The following is a 15119-nucleotide window of genomic DNA, read 5'->3' as shown; positions in this document are numbered from 1 at the left end:
CTCAATCCAGTGGGATTGTCTGCCACCACTGCAAACACAAGAGTGAGGTTACTGCCAGCTTCTCCTTTTAAAACATACATCAAAGCTGCAGGCTGCAAGCTTTAAATAAAACAATCTCAACCCTGATTTCAGTGAAGACTAGGGTAAGAAAAGCCCCAAATCTCCCTGAATCACCAGCCCCACCAACTTGGTACAGATGGACATAGTTAAATTTCTTTTTGTTTTCCAAAATTTTATCTCAGTCAAGGTGATTCATGTTACAATTCATACCAATTAGGAATTAGAAAATTTAATTAGAAAATAGACCCATCAGCATTACAGTCTGACAGAGGACAGCATGTACAAACACAAGCATCCAGAAAACCTGATACACAACAGTGCAAGCTTCAAAATTCAATCACATAAGCATCATGTGTGAAAAGGCTGAATCCAACTCCCAAACCTTGTCTGGGGCTTTTTTTTGGCTGAGACAAGCTAAATCCAGCTTTGACCAGTGACTCAAGGTGTAAATCAGAGAAATATCCCTAGCAGCAGTTCCCAAGGTATCTGTGCAGAGCTTCTGGTCTGCAAGGTCTGAGAGATCCTCAAGCCCTGCAGTGCTACAGCATAGTGTGAGAAATAGTGGTTTTGGTAAAAAGTTGGATGGAAAGGCCATCTAGAAGCCGTGTGACAGCTTAAGGCAGCACTGCTGAGCCTATCCCAAACATCAGCTCGTAGTCCTCCCAGCAGCTTTACCTTTCTTCTTGTTGGACAGAACCACAGAATCACAGGGTTGGGAAAGACCTTCAAGGTCATTGAGTCCAACCCAGCCCTAACATCTCAACTAAACCATGGCACCGAGTGCCACATCCAGTCTTTTTAAACACATCCATGGATGGTGACCCCACCACCTCCCTGGGCAGACCATTCCAGTACTTTATCACCCCTTCTGTAAAACTTTTTCCTAATATCCAACCTATATTCCCCTTGATGCATCTTAAGACTGTGTCCTCTGGTTCTGTCAGTGGCTGCCTGGAGAAAGAGACCAACCCCCACCTGACTACAGCCACCCTTCAGGGAGTTGCAAAGAGTGATAAGGTCACTTCTGAGTCTCCTTTTCTCCAGGTTGAAGAACCCCAGCTCCCTCAGCTGTTCCTCACAGGGCTCATGTTCCAAGCCCCTCACCAGCCTTGTTGCCCTCCTCTGGATGTGCTCAAGCATCTCAACATCCTTCCCAAAGTGAGTGGCCTAGAACTGGACACAGAACTCAAGTACTGGACCACTGAATAGCCATGTCCACTTGTGCCCTAATTACAGCATTTAGAAAAATAAGAGTATTCTATAATCTTACCCATTCATTGATATAGTTAAATAAAATAAAGTTATAACTTTGTTAATAAAATCCTTTCTTTTATATGGGAGGGGAAAGAAGATGGTGTGTCTAATGGAGAATTTCCTCCATGACCTTCCTGACAGTGCCTGAAACCACTGCAAGGAGATTGAAGGCACTCATCTGTCTCCTTCCATCATTTTAATAGTAGAAGGATACTAACAGGGATGCTGTGTTTCTCTTCACACAGCCTCATTCATCGTGAGTGATGCATATGGTGAGTAGCACAGAACCTGGGGAAGAGAAGACAGCATTTCACGGTCATGCCAGGATTCTTCACATGAAGTCCTGTGCCGAGGATCCCAATTCTTCACTGGCAGCTGAGCTGTACAACATCTCCTCCACCTAATAATTCCCATGCCAAGGGATGACAAGTATTTCATGTGCAAAGGTTGAAAGGGAAGAGCTGGAGCATCTCAAAGCATGGTCCTCATGCACTTCTGGGGCTGCAGAAGCTCCCTCCATCCTTAGCCCTTCTTAAAAGCTTTGGCCAAACTCATCTCCTCACCTTCAACGCCACCCTGCAAGCAAGGGCCAAATCCTGCCAGTGCCCTGATGAGTGACACTGAGGGTCCAGGAGTAATTCCTTGCCAGAGGGTGCCTGTAATTTGTAGCATTTGTAACATCACCATTACTTGCACTGGTGGCTGGGAAGAAACTTGCGTCCTTCAGAATTTAAAGCCTATAGAAACAAACAGGCTTCAGGAGATACTTGTGCTCCAGCTGGGCAGGGGCCTGTAAGGCTACCCTACATCTCATTTTGAGATTAAATCATACAGGGCAGATTCAGGTCTTTCTTACTTCCTAACTACAAAAGCACTTCAGATTTTGCCCCTAACACTGAAATTTCTCCTCCTGCACCCTATCACAACAATCAAGTTTAGTGCATCTCCTTTTCTGCCTCCTGAAAAGCTGTGTGGCAGGAGATGGGCTTTGAGAAAGAGCTGACTGGTTCCCAACCCTACCCAAAACATGCACCACCTCCCTGGGTGGCTGACTTGTGCCAGACCCTTGCCCAGCCCAGACACAATCCCAGGAGAAGCCTCACAGATGCCGAGATGTCTTTGGCTGGCTGTAACCTGGGCAGGGTGCCCAGCCCTTCCCAGCCATCACAATTTGATTCTGCAGAAGCTCGTTAAAAATTCAGGGGCTGATACATGTTCCCAACTGGGGCAGAGCTGGGAATTCTTGCCTTAGGGAAGAAGGCTGCCAGACTTCAATCTTGTTTGCCCCGCCTTGGGTCTCTGCAAATGGATTTTCCCATACAAAACCAAATGGGAAATCTGCCAAAGAGGCAGCTGCTGGGGATGTGGGGTGCAGGATCACATCACTCCATGTGCTCTCCAGAAGCCTCTGACAGCAATCCCACCTCCAGCAACATCAACGCTGCCTTGGGAAGAAAGAGAAAGCTCCTTGGGACTTTCCCAGGGAGAGGGGAGGGCTGACTCAGGAGAACCCTCAACCTGAGATGGGTATTAGCTTAACTTCGTGTTAAATGAGAACACTTCCGTGGGTGCAGTGAGAACACCCGCTGGCACAGACCCGTCAGTTCGTAGAGCTGGTGTTTTCCACCCACAGGCAAGCCGGCTATCGGCAAACAGCGCTGTCAATCCACTACACGTGCCGCTCGCGGGAACCGGCTGTTCCCAGGGAAGCGCCACACCGAGTGTCTGAGGACAGCTTTGCTCCAGGCAACCCTTCTGCCAGCAACAAACCTCATCTGTCCTTAAAAACCAGAAAGGATGGTATCAGCAGGATAATCATGTAACCAAGTGGGGCCATAAACGCTTAAAAAATGTGACCTGCTGGTACAGGCGGTGCTGCTCTAGGAAAGGCAATGTTGATGCCCCAGGCAAAACACACAGGCAAGAGCTTTGTAGAGGAAGTCAAATGGGTGAGCAGGTGGGAAGCAGCTGTCCCAGCAAGAAATAAGCAACCCATTCAGTTAAAACACATGGACAACACTTGAGTGATCTGGCCTGCCTGGTATCCAGGAAAGCAGGAGTGTCATGGTCTGCTAATACAAGCTAACACAAGCGGGAGTCATGAGAAAGAACATGGGGCAACTATCAGTCCAGCACCATGAGAGGCAAAAGGGGGAAAAAATAGGTGTGTAAATATTCATATGTAACCCTATTTTGCTTTATGCACTGAAAAATATCCATTTTAATGTACTTGCCATATTATAAAACTTATGGCAGGCTGTGCAGTAGCAATCCTCCCACAGCACACACCCCCATACCCAGTGCCAGGTGCTCCCACAAGACTAAGAATGCTCCCCACCAGCACTAAGAAACTTCCAACTCTTGAAATCCTTGAGAACTGAAAAGGTGTTGGGTTTACTATTGTCTGCAGACAGACTGACAATTCATTTCTGACCTACACAGACAAATTACTGCCTACTGTAATCCAGCCAGAGCCTACCACCAGACCCAAATTAAAAAAATCAAGATCAATCCCCAAATAAAAAAAAACAATATTATCCCCAAGAACAGTGAAGTCTATTAGCTCCCTTCCTCCACCCCAGTCTCAAATGAAATGTGCAATTAGAGTTAATATCTGTTAGAAAGTCCTACATAAGGCATGGTTATTCCAAAGCTGATGAAGAGGAGCCTGTTAGGAAACCCAGAGGAAATAGGCAACTTCGTCCAGGTCAACGGGATAGTCGGTGAGCAGCACTGGGGTCTTCTCAAACAGCTCCCCCTTGTAGCTGCGCCACTTGCCCGCTGGCAAGTAGACATCCCGCTCCTGCTTGCCCATCTCCAGCACAGGAGCCACCATGAGGGTGTCCCCGATGAGGAACTGGGAGTCGATCCGGTGAGTGGCCTCGTCGCGGGGCGAGATCCACCAGATGGGACGGATGATGGGGTCGCCTGTGTCGGTGACCTCCCCCGCCAGCTCCAGCAGCAGCGGGGCCACCAGCGACTCGTGGAGCTCCGTGAACTTCTGCGCGATCTCCACCACCTCCTTGTCGTAGAGCCAGGGAGGGATGGAGAACTGCATGGAGGGCATGAAGGCCGACAGCTCCAGCCAGCGCACGTACAGCTCCCGGTCAGGGATCTCCACCGCCCCATTGGTTTTATTGGGGAAAAAATTGCCCCCTATCATGTCAGCAGATATGAAGGGGTACCCCAGCATGCTGATGGTGAGGACAGTGGGGATGAGGGACTTGAGGCCAAGCTCGTAGCCCCAGACAGAGTCCCGGTCAATGATGCGGAAGAAGCAGGAGATGTTCTGTGACTGGTAGCCCACGCGCACCTCGGCCAGCTCGTAGAAGGGGATGGCCATCTCCGTGTAGCGCCGGGACCAGATGCTGGGGTCCGACAGTGGGCGGAAGGTGCTGAACTGCTTGGGCAGGTAGCTGGTCTCACCCGCATCAAACTTGAAGGATGAGATGCCGTACTTGTGCCGGAGCTGGCGCAGGTGGCTCTGGAACCAGTCACGGGCTGCTGGGTTGGTGAAGTCCAGGATGGCCCCGATGCCGTTCCACCACTCCACCATGGCCGGCAGCCGCCCCGACGGCTCCTTGATGAACAGCTGACGCTCAATACCCACACCAAAATTGGAGGAATTGTAGTTTATGAAAGGGTGAGTCCACAGAGTGACCTTAAACCCATCTTCCCTCAGCTTTGCAAACATCTCTGTCACATTGGGGAACTTGACAGGGTCAAAGTCAAAGTCTCCATAGGCTTGGGTGTACATGTCATCAATCTCAATGTGGCTGCAGTTAAAATGGTACTTCTTGATCTTTTCAGCAAACCGCAAGAGTTTATCCTGGTCAATATCATTCTTGTAGAGGGCCCACGTGGACCAGATGGGGTATCGGAAAGCGTTCTCAGCAGGGATCTTGGAGGGCTTGTTGAAGTACCTGCGCACCATGTACTTGTGGATGGAGGTGACATCGGAGCCCACGCAGACGCGGTAGCTGAGCTCGGGGAAGGGCTGCTGGCCCGGTGGGGGCTTGTAGGGTGAGTCCTTGTAGCGGGCCTGGAAGAAGAGGGTGCGCTCGGTGGCGTTGAAGCCCAGGTGGAAGGGCACGGAGTCGTTGATCTTGATGGCCGCCGCCTTGGAGGAGAGCCAGTAGCGCTCGAGGATGCCGCCAAAGCTGTCACGGAAGGAGTAGACGTCGCTGGTCACGTAGGGCACGGGCTCCTGGTAGCCGGCCAGGCGGATGGGCCAGTGCTGGGTGCTCATCTCTGAGCCCCCGTACCAGTGGGCGTCCTCCCAGAACATGGTGTGCTCCACGGCCGGGCCGGCCGCCAGCTCCTCCCAGCGCACGCGGTAGCACATCACCGTGTCCTTGGGCTTCACCGTCTGGATGAAGAAGTTGAGCGGCCCCCGGCTCGAGCGCGAGCAGCTCAGGATCTCGCCCTCCTTGGAGCACGACTCCAGGTCCAGGCTGCCCGAGCGGAAGGCCAGCCGGAACACCACCTCCCCGTGCTGGTTGCGGATGACGAAGCCGTCTGCCCGCAGGTCCATCAGCTCCGTCTTGAGCCGCTCCGCCTTCCTCAGGGACACGGTGTAGTAGCACCAGGCCACCACTGCAGCAATGAACAGGATGAGGCCCAGAAAGATGGCACCCAACATGGGCCTCAGCTCCTTGGAGGGCTTCTGCTTCACCGGTGTGAAGCTCTCTGGCAGGAAGGTGTACATGGTGCTGTGCTTTCTCTACAGCTTTCTGCAGAGGAGTGGGAAAGAAGCACGGCTGGGGTTCTCAGGCGTAGACACTGGATTGTTAGGAGAGCTCCCACCTCCACCATGTCCCATAACACCCGTCTCTGAAAAAGGAGAGGATATAAATAGTCTGAGAGAACCTCCAAATCAAGGGACAATGCGTCATCCACTTGCTCCCCCCAGCCCCCTCTGCTTGTCGGTGACGTGCCAGGTGCTGTTTTCCAAGTACCAGACATCATCTCCAATTACTCTGGGCAAGACAACACATGTGGAGAACAGCCTGAGCCCTATAGAACGAACAAACCCAGGGCTACAATGACCAAATCATTGCCATATTTAATGTTTTTTTGTTTTTGGGAAGACTTTCAGTGAGGTGGGAGTGGAGACTGTGTGGCAGTAGGAGACTGAACAGGAGCCAGATCAGCCCACTGACAGTGTCTTTAGGAGACAGAGATAACTGAGAGCTATAAAAGACACCATGTAATGAATTCCATGCAGCTACCCCTAATTTTAATCATACTGCCTCCCTGGCAGATTTAATTCATCTGCAGCAACATTCCCTTCTTGTCCCAAGCATGTTCCAGCTGCTCCAATTGGGTGATGCTTTCCAGTGAAGGTGGGTAAATCCCTGCTTCTCCACAGCTCAGAGAGAGCCAAATGGGGCTGGGGTACCAGTAGCTCATGTCTGGTTTTGTGAGGCATGTAGGGCGTGCAGTGAGTGGCACATGGCTGGCTCCTGCCAAGTGCTCAGAACTTTACAGCAGTTCTGGGCGGAAAAGAACTTCCAGATTTTCTGGATGAAAAGCTAACCTTGTAGGAAGTGAGCGGTGGGCCCTAAGGGCCCTTCCTCCACCCAGCAAAGCTCCAGGCTGTGCTCCATCTCCAGCCCATTCCCCCCTGCGTGGCCCCGGGGAAGTGGGCTGTGCCAAGAGCCTAATGGCTTTTCCTTGGCCACGGCCTGGCTGGGCTCCGCCAAGCATAACGCCCGGGATCCAAGAGGGAAAAGTAAAGTAAGGACATGGGAGAGCAAGAAACAAACACAGCTGCAGGAGGAGTAGGGGAGGGAGAGGAGCTGCAAAGCCACAGAGCAGCTGCCTGATTTCTTCCTGGTGCCAGCAAACACAGCCACCTCCTCCCCAGGCTCTGGGGCTGTAACCTGCTGGCTATGGGCAAACCAGAGGGAAACCCCCCTCTTTTTGGGCACAAATGAAACCAGTTGCAGAGACTCCTTCTAATGAGGTTATTTTTTTGGTAAAAAAAAGGAAGAAAAAGATCCAAAATGAATTACAGAACCCTCTCCCTGCCATAGGCATGGCAATCCAGAACAAGAGTTCCCCTGTGTCTCAACAGATCTTTCTCCCCAGGAAAGGAAAAGAAAAGCAGAAAGAGGTCCTGAATGCCACCTAAGCATTGTTGCTCCACTACAGGGATGGCCATCCATAAACACACAGCAGCATCTATGTACAGGCTCAACAAAGCGTTCTGTGTTTACATTCATTTTGAAGCACATATTGGACAAGACCTTGCAGTTGGGGGAACTTTTTGTGTAGCCAGATGGGTCATTCTAACCTTCCCCAGGGAGCCAGTAACTTTCTAGACAGCCAGTTGCTTTAAATGGGATTATAGAGGCATTAGGAAGTGATTAGCCTGAACAGGCGATAGGTTTAGTTAAACCACTTGTCCCACAGCCAACTCCCACAGAGCCCTCACTTGCCAGCGGGGAGCTCAGGCACGGGATGGGGACAGCTCAAACCACTCCAGCTGTGTCACCCAGTGCAGGATCCTGCCCCTCAGGAGGGCAACAGGGCTCTCACACACACAGTATTTGTGATGTAAGGCCAGCTGAGCACAGCCAAAATAGGGCAATAAAGACAGGGAGCAGGTGGTGGTGGGGTGAGGCTGTGTTTGAGATAACTGCCTCAACTTTTCCTTGGCTTTAAGGTGAACCAGAAGCAGCACAGGGCTATCCCTGGGATGGTGAGGGAGGAGGGTTTGCAGAAGCACCTTGGCCAAAAGCAGCACAGCTGAGTGAAGCCACAAAGTGGCAAGATGCTTCTGGGAATACTGACAGGTACACTGAGCCCAAACAAGCCCTCACCCTCTCAGCACTGGGAGATTTTGGGATGCCAGAGAGAGAGGGACATCAAATACCTGTCACTCTGAAGGCATGCTTGTGTCTCACTCGTGCCTTATCTGGGGACTGCAAAGCTGAAGGGGGAAAAAATAAAATGTACCCTCCACCAAGCAGGACTTGCAAATTATTTGAGAATTTTTTTTTTAAGTTTTCACGTTTTCTTTATAAAGAAAGAGGGGAAGTTAGTGTTTTATTTGCCAACTCTCATTCAGGGTTTTAAGCCCAAGAAATATCTGATACTGCTGCTGTGACTCCATCTAAAATTGACAGCAGCTCCCACGGCTTCAGGGAGTTTCTGGATTTTTATCTCCCTTTCAGGAAGCTGGTTTATTATTTATGAACGACTTCGAAGCTGCTCTATTTTTAGGCTGTTTCTTTCTTCCCCCTCCATGGACTCAGCTCATGGCACACATGAGGGAGCCATCGCTGCTTCTGTCAGTAGAGAAATAATGTGTTTTTTAAGAAAGGTTTTGCAGCCTCTTGAGTCCCTTGGACACCCATCTGCCTCAGAGGGATGTGCAAGCTGGGTGATTGAGCTGGTGGATTTAATCCTGCTCTGACTGCTGTGGCTGGGCCAGGATCAAACCCTGTGGCTGCTGATGGACATTGCCCACTTGGACACCACTCCAACAAAAATGCTGACTGAGAACAGTGTTTGCAGGCATCACCCAGTGATGGGCCCAGGAGATCTCCAGAAACAATCTTGGTCTGTGCCCTCTATTTTTGTGCCTTGTTAACAGAGTGTATGCTCTCCAGTGGGAGATTTGGCTCAGTCCCAGGTGAGAGCTAGGTCTCCCAGGCTCCCTGGAGATGCCTTCCGCCTCTCACTCACAAGCTGCAGCCTGCAGAGGTGCCTGCTCATGCACTGCCTGTTTCAACATTTACTGATTTATTTATTTATTTATTTATTCTCTCTCTCTCTCTCTCTCTCTCTCTCTCTTTTTTTTTTTCTTTTTTTTTTTTTTGGTGTAATGCTAACTTGTTATTTTGCTCCAAGATGACATTGTGGTGACCTTTTACTCCTCAAAACACCTCCCCCCCTGCCCCCTCCTCTCCACTCCCCCCCCCCCCCAAAAAAAAAAAACAAACACAAAAAAGAAAACAAAAAGGGAGTGTCAAAGTCAAACAGCATGTTTGCAGCTTGCTGTGCTGGAGCTTCCCAGCTGACCCAAAACAAAGCTTTTTCTCTGTGTTCTGTGGAAGCAGTAAGTCGCCTTGCCTTGACTTGAGATGAAAGCAAAACATCTGAGCAGGACACACTTTATGGAGTAAAAATAAAAATCCATTTTTTGACCGCTTCTATTTTTACCAACACCACCGCTAACCACGGGCTGCGAGACCCACAGCACCACTAACCCCAGCCACTTTGCAATTAGGACATTCATTTAAAGAGGGTCAATAACACACAACTGGTCTCTATTGCCCTGGCAGGGTCAGGTCTGAACCATGCTGGGGGCCAAGCTCCTGCTGCGGACACACACCCATTTCCCACGGGACGCCAGGAAACCCTCCCTCTTCCACTGCAAGGTGCTGCTGCCTCCTCCCCAAACATCTTGGCAGGAGTCGAGCTCAGGAAACAGTACAGAAACACTGCAGATTTTAGCAGGATGCATCTCCAACCCCACACAAGACCAGGGAATTAGGACAGCAAGTTAAGGGAGAAATTTCTTCTCTGCAAAAAAGCTGTGGGAACAAAAACGCCTCCACGTGCAGAGTCTGGTACTCCCTGCAGGGAAACTGCCCTGACAAAAGGACTTTGCACGTCTGAGATGGGGGACAAGCAAACCCTTCCTTGGGGGTTTAATTTTTCTTGGAGGGGTCTGCAGAGCACTGGAGTTCTCTGGAGGGCTTTTTGGAGTCAAATAGGGTGAAATCACTGCTCCTCCTGCTTGGTGCTGATGGGAGCCGGTGGGGGCACCTTGGTGACAACACTGGCACAGGGTGCAGGGCTGTTCCACACACACCCTGATCCACATGGATCACAGGCACAGATTTCCCCCTAATCCTGTGGATTCCCCCAAATACTGAACTGGATCACTCTGGGCTCGTCCCTGCAATAGTCCAGCCACCTCGGGGAGCGTGTGTGTGTGGTACAGACACCCTGCCCCAGAGCCAGGGCAGCAACTCTGCCTTTGCAGGGACAGCGAGGGAAACACGCTGCCCCAGGGGATCCCCCACCTTCACCGTCCTTGCTGTGGTGCAGGGAGGTGACACAGAGCAGGGATGGACACACTGCCTGGCCTGCGGGGTCCCTGGACATGCTGCCCTTGGGGGGACTGCTCAAATTCCCCACCGCACCCGGCTGTCGGACACAGCCCATGCAGGAGGCACCTCATCCCTGCGGGGCACGGCGCCCCAGAGCTTACCTGGCCATGGCTTCCTGGAGATCCCTGCCTGCCGCCTGGCTCCAGCAGAGATGCCTTTTTAAGCACATAAAAAAGGAGCACCGCTACACGTCCCCGGCAGCTCCATCCTCTCCATCACGCAGGGAGTTCCGGGGCTCCGCGCTGGCGGGTGTCCGCGGGCAGGAGGAGGGGACCCGCACGTCACCGCCGTGTTTTCTCAGGCACCGTGACGGATGTGTGAGCAGCCAGCCCTCCGGCCGGGGTGTGCCGAGGCGAGCGGAGCCCGGCCAGGAGGGGCGGCCGCACACGGGAGCAGCTTCCACCAGCCTCGGCTCCCGGAGACCCGGGATCCCGCACCTCCCCTCCCTGCCAGGTGAGCGGGAAGGGACGGAGAAGGCGCATCCCCTCCCTGCACTCACAGGAGCGCCACAATCAGAGAGCAAAACGAAAAAAAAAATAACAACCCCAAAATCCAATGCAGGGTTTGGGGACTTTTTTGTTTTCTTCCCCAATTCTTGTGAGTTTAAGCAGAGTCGTGATCCAGAACAGTAATGAGGCCGCCTTGTGTGGAAAGAAACAAGCTGCCCCACTGCTGCTGGCTGGTTTATAAGATAGGATTAAACGGCATTGGGCACTCGGAGGATAAACCCCAAATCCAAGGTGGCCATGTGAATACAGAGCTCATCTGCAAAGCGCAGACAGGCTGCCAGAACCTCGCTCCATCTGCAAGAGGAGGCAGGAGATTTGAAGCCCTGGCGTTAGCTCTGCCCAGCCTTACATACTTGCACCTTTATTACAGGAATTGTGACTTTGCAGCCTAGTTTTGTCCTTTTTCGGTTTCAAGTAATCAAAAAATCAAAAAAGTTTCAAGTAAAAAGTTTTCAGTGTCAAGTAATGCTCCAAACACCTCATCCAGTGTTAGACCATGAATACAAAACAGCCACTGGGAACCAATTCTGGCAGCAGAGAATTTAATATTTAACACCCCTGGCAATTCCCCCTTTACAATATTATCTTTCTTTGTTCTTCACCCCGTGCTAATTACCAAGATGAAGTTTAATAAGCTGGGTTTTCACTTTAACCCTGCACACAGCTCGTGGTGCTTTCGTCTCATGACTAAATCATGACCAGAGGCTTTTGCTTTTCCCTGCCTGGAGGCACATCAGGAAACCTGAATTTATCTGAGCCACAAAGATTTGTGGAGACTTTAAGACAAAATGAGTCCTCCTGGTCCACTTGTATCAAAGTACATTGGGCATGAGGGAGAGAAATCTTCAGGGCTGTCCCTTTAAGGACATGTCTGTCCACCTTGGAGGAGTCCTACAGGCTCTGGGGGAGCTGAAGGGAGGGAGCCTGGCTCTGAAATTGTGGTCTCTGAAATGAGGTAAACCTGAGCCCAGCAATCAGCTCTTTGGCAGGATCTCATGCCCAACAGTGGCAAAAGCAGAGCACCAAATACTGGTGCTATTAGCTTATTTCATTTGCCATTTTTGCCATGTAAGATATACAGCCACAAAGATTTTGGTGCCTTTGCCACTGTCTGTTGGTCCCCCAGCCCAACTCTGGCTGGTACCAGACGTGTGCCATCTACCACCCCATCACTCCAACAGCCTCTTGCCAAAGCAGGTGTCAATCTCACTGCTCTTCTCCGTCCTCCAAGACAAATCACCCCGCAACTGGGGCCTAGTGAGAAGTTTTGTCACACAGATTCTTTCTTCAAAGAGCTGACTCAGCGCCTTGGGAGCACTCAGCATTTGGGATGCTGATGAAGGCTGAAACCTGAGCCCACCCCAACATCCAAACACAACAACACGATATGGGGGAGAAATGGAAACCTAAGTACATCCCTCTGGCACAGCCCTGCCGATTTTCCAGCCATCAAGTCACCATGAACTCCAGGCACTGGCAGCTCCAGAGAGCTGTGGATGGCTCATGATGCTGGGCTGTTGACACAAGTCCCGGAATTTACATCGATATCCAACAGTCAGTGACGCTGGACAACCTTGGCCCAAACACAGTCACCAATCCCTTTAAGTGCTCCCGTGCAGCTCTTCCATGTGCAGATCCAGCCATGTAGACACAACCTCACAAACGTCATTCTCCACTGGGCTGTAGGTATCTGCTGTGGCAGGCATTTGCCCTTTGGACATCATGAGTATCCCAAGGCAGTAAGGGGAGAAAAGGGGAAGAAGCATTTGTGCTTTCTAACACAGCTTAGGCTGCTCCTTGCCACGGCCAGTGATGGCAGAGCTGTCCCAAAACCCAAAACCCACTCCAAACCCAACTCAGCACAGAGCACAATGAACTGCATATACCCATCTGCAAAGTTTTCACTGCCAAGCATCTTATCAAGCGGCAAAAGTTGAAGCTACACTTTGCAAGTGGTGCCGGGGACGTGTCTCCCGGCTCCGTTCATCTCCTGGCGGCCAGGCTCCCATCCATCACAGAGCTCCCGCGGTCCCTGCGGGGTGCGGAGAGCTCGCACCCCAAGGTCCGGGCAGAGCTCAGCACCCCCACCCCGCTCCCCTGGGGCCCGCCCGAGCCATCGCCGATGCCGCAGCCTGGGGTCTGCGGGAGGGGAAGCCCCTCGCCCGCCTCCGCCCGCACCCCCCGAGCCGGGCTTGTGCCCCCCGCCCGAGCGCAGCCCCGGCAGCCGCTCACTCACCGGCACGGCCGGGCCATGGCCGGGTCTGCGGGCCCGGGGGCTCCGGCCGCGGGCGGACCGCGGTTCCGGGGTTGGGCGCTGCCCGCCCCGCCCCGGCTCCCGCCCCGGACCGGCCCCCGCAGCGGCGCTCCCCGATGGGAGCTGTAGTTCGGCTGCGGGGAGGGCAGCTCCGGGGGGCTCCGGGGGCTGGACCTGCTGGGGATGTCCGGGGATGGAGGTGCCCCCGGGGCTGAGGGGGATCGGGGTTTGGCGCTGACGGGATGCTTTTGCTCGGGGTGCGGTTTTCATGAGATGCTTTGGGGCTGAAACGGGGTTTTAATGGATGCCTTTGGGCTGTGCTGGCCTCTTCATGGATCCAGCTTTGGGGCTGGGATGTGCTTTTCATGGAATGATTTTGGGCTGGGCCAGGTTTTACAATGGGGTGCTTTTAGGCTGGGACATGGGATGGTCTTAGTCTGGGATGGGGTTTCATGTGGTTTTCCCTGCTCCCAGGAGGACTGGGGTACTGCTTGGTGTGGACACAACATGGCAGGCTGCTGCAGCACTGGAATGTGGGTCCCCAGACAGCGCTGTGCTGGAGCATCCCTCGCTGTGATGACCACCGTGCCATGGATTTATGATCAGCAGCACACATGGAGGGGCCCGGGTGGTGTTGCCCCCTGGCACTGTGCTCTCAGATGATAGTCAGACAAGGGCATTTCATGCCTTCATCAATTATGTGCTGCTTTCAAAGCACCCCTCCTTATTTAGCCTGTGTCAGTGCTCAGTATCCCAGATGGACGGCAGCTCTTCCTGGACAACTTGCCAAAAGCAAGCACGTCCTCAGCAACCCAGCATGAAGCTGACAAACACGGGTGTCAATGACTGCTTCTATTTTTGGCTGTGTTACTATGCTCCCAGAGCTTTCCCTTGCATGCTTTCTTGGTCTCCAGCTTGTGCCTTGGTGGAAGGGCACCAGCCTGCAAGGGCTGTTAAAGTGCCCACCAAACCAGCAGTCAAAAGTTTCTCCACCCTTCTGAGTGGAGGGTCTGAGGGGAACGATTTCCTAAGGCAGTTTTAATGAAATACCACCTTTGCTCTTCACCAGTGTCATGGGGCAAAGCAAGCCTAATGTAGCCTGGCACTGCCATCTCAGTGAGCCGTTTCCAGCGAGTCTCCCTGCCTGCAAACACCACTCTCTCTTGCGTAGCCATTTCCTTAAAATTCTCGTTACCAAGCCCATGCCAATCAAGGAAAATATTCCGGTTTCTCAGGGGAGACCTTAAGAAACTTCTCTTTGTGGCTCAGGCATAGGGACATATATGGGGAATCCAGTGCTCCCTGTTTATTCCTTGTTGCTTGGTTTTGGGTTCTAAACTCAGGAATTTAAAGCAAATCACAGGTTTTCAGGTAAGACTCACACCTAATTTTGGCCCATGGGGGTTTGACGCAGTAGCAGAATGATGACTGTACTGGTTGAACAGCTTCTTTTCTGCCCTCTGCCCAGGGCTGAAAAAACCTGCTTTAGGGACAGGGACATCCTAAAGGTAAACATGTGGGGATTAGAAGGTGCTGCCAGACCTGCAGTGGGTGAAGGACAGGGCTGATTACTGCATAACAAACAGTCTGGCCAGGGAACATGTTCTTGAGTGCACAATGACAACAGAAAATAAAAGTACAGCACAAGAAACACTGATGTGGTCCCAAAGTCTGGGAGATGCTAAACTACATGCAGGCGGGTTCAGGGATGCCAGCAGGATTCCAGGTGTTGTACAGTCCCAAGCATGGCTTACAAACAACTGTCCTGGGAGTAAATCTGACTTTCTTAAGGATCTAGAGGTCATAGAGGTCTCTGGGGACTATGGGGCACCAGGAGAGCATTCCCCAGGCAGCACTTACTACCAGGGGATATTTATGGACCACTGGAAATTAGAACACTCAGGATGTGCAGAC

At 52.0% G+C, this 15119-nt stretch overlaps 1 protein-coding gene across 3 annotated transcripts; it reads right to left on the bottom strand.

Annotated features, from left to right (window-relative positions):
* Positions 1–211: 211 nt before the first annotated feature.
* On the bottom strand, positions 212–13275 carry LOC111940963 (myogenesis regulating glycosidase). Of its 3 annotated transcripts, none has more exons than XM_086869521.1 (2): positions 13188–13275; positions 212–6147 (listed from the first exon to the last, which is right to left on the bottom strand). In XM_086869521.1, exon 2 carries the CDS (start codon positions 6020–6022, stop codon positions 3986–3988), a length of 2037 nt encoding a protein of 678 aa, XP_086725647.1. In that variant the 5' UTR covers positions 6023–6147; positions 13188–13275; the 3' UTR covers positions 212–3985. The 3 variants fall into 3 exon arrangements, 2 of the variants coding, with proteins under 2 accessions (XP_086725647.1, XP_023799671.2); XM_023943903.2 differs by lacking the exon at positions 13188–13275 and adding an exon at positions 10544–10877; XR_015281113.1 differs by lacking the exon at positions 212–6147 and adding an exon at positions 11477–12662 and having other exon boundaries at positions 13188–13268.
* Between the last annotated feature and the right edge of the window lie 1844 nt (positions 13276–15119).

This window comes from Cyanistes caeruleus, chromosome Z (genome assembly GCF_971803275.1).
Source record: "Cyanistes caeruleus chromosome Z, bCyaCae1.hap1.1, whole genome shotgun sequence".
NCBI lineage: Eukaryota > Metazoa > Chordata > Aves > Passeriformes > Paridae > Cyanistes > Cyanistes caeruleus.
This window is presented reverse-complemented; position numbering and strand designations above follow the sequence as displayed.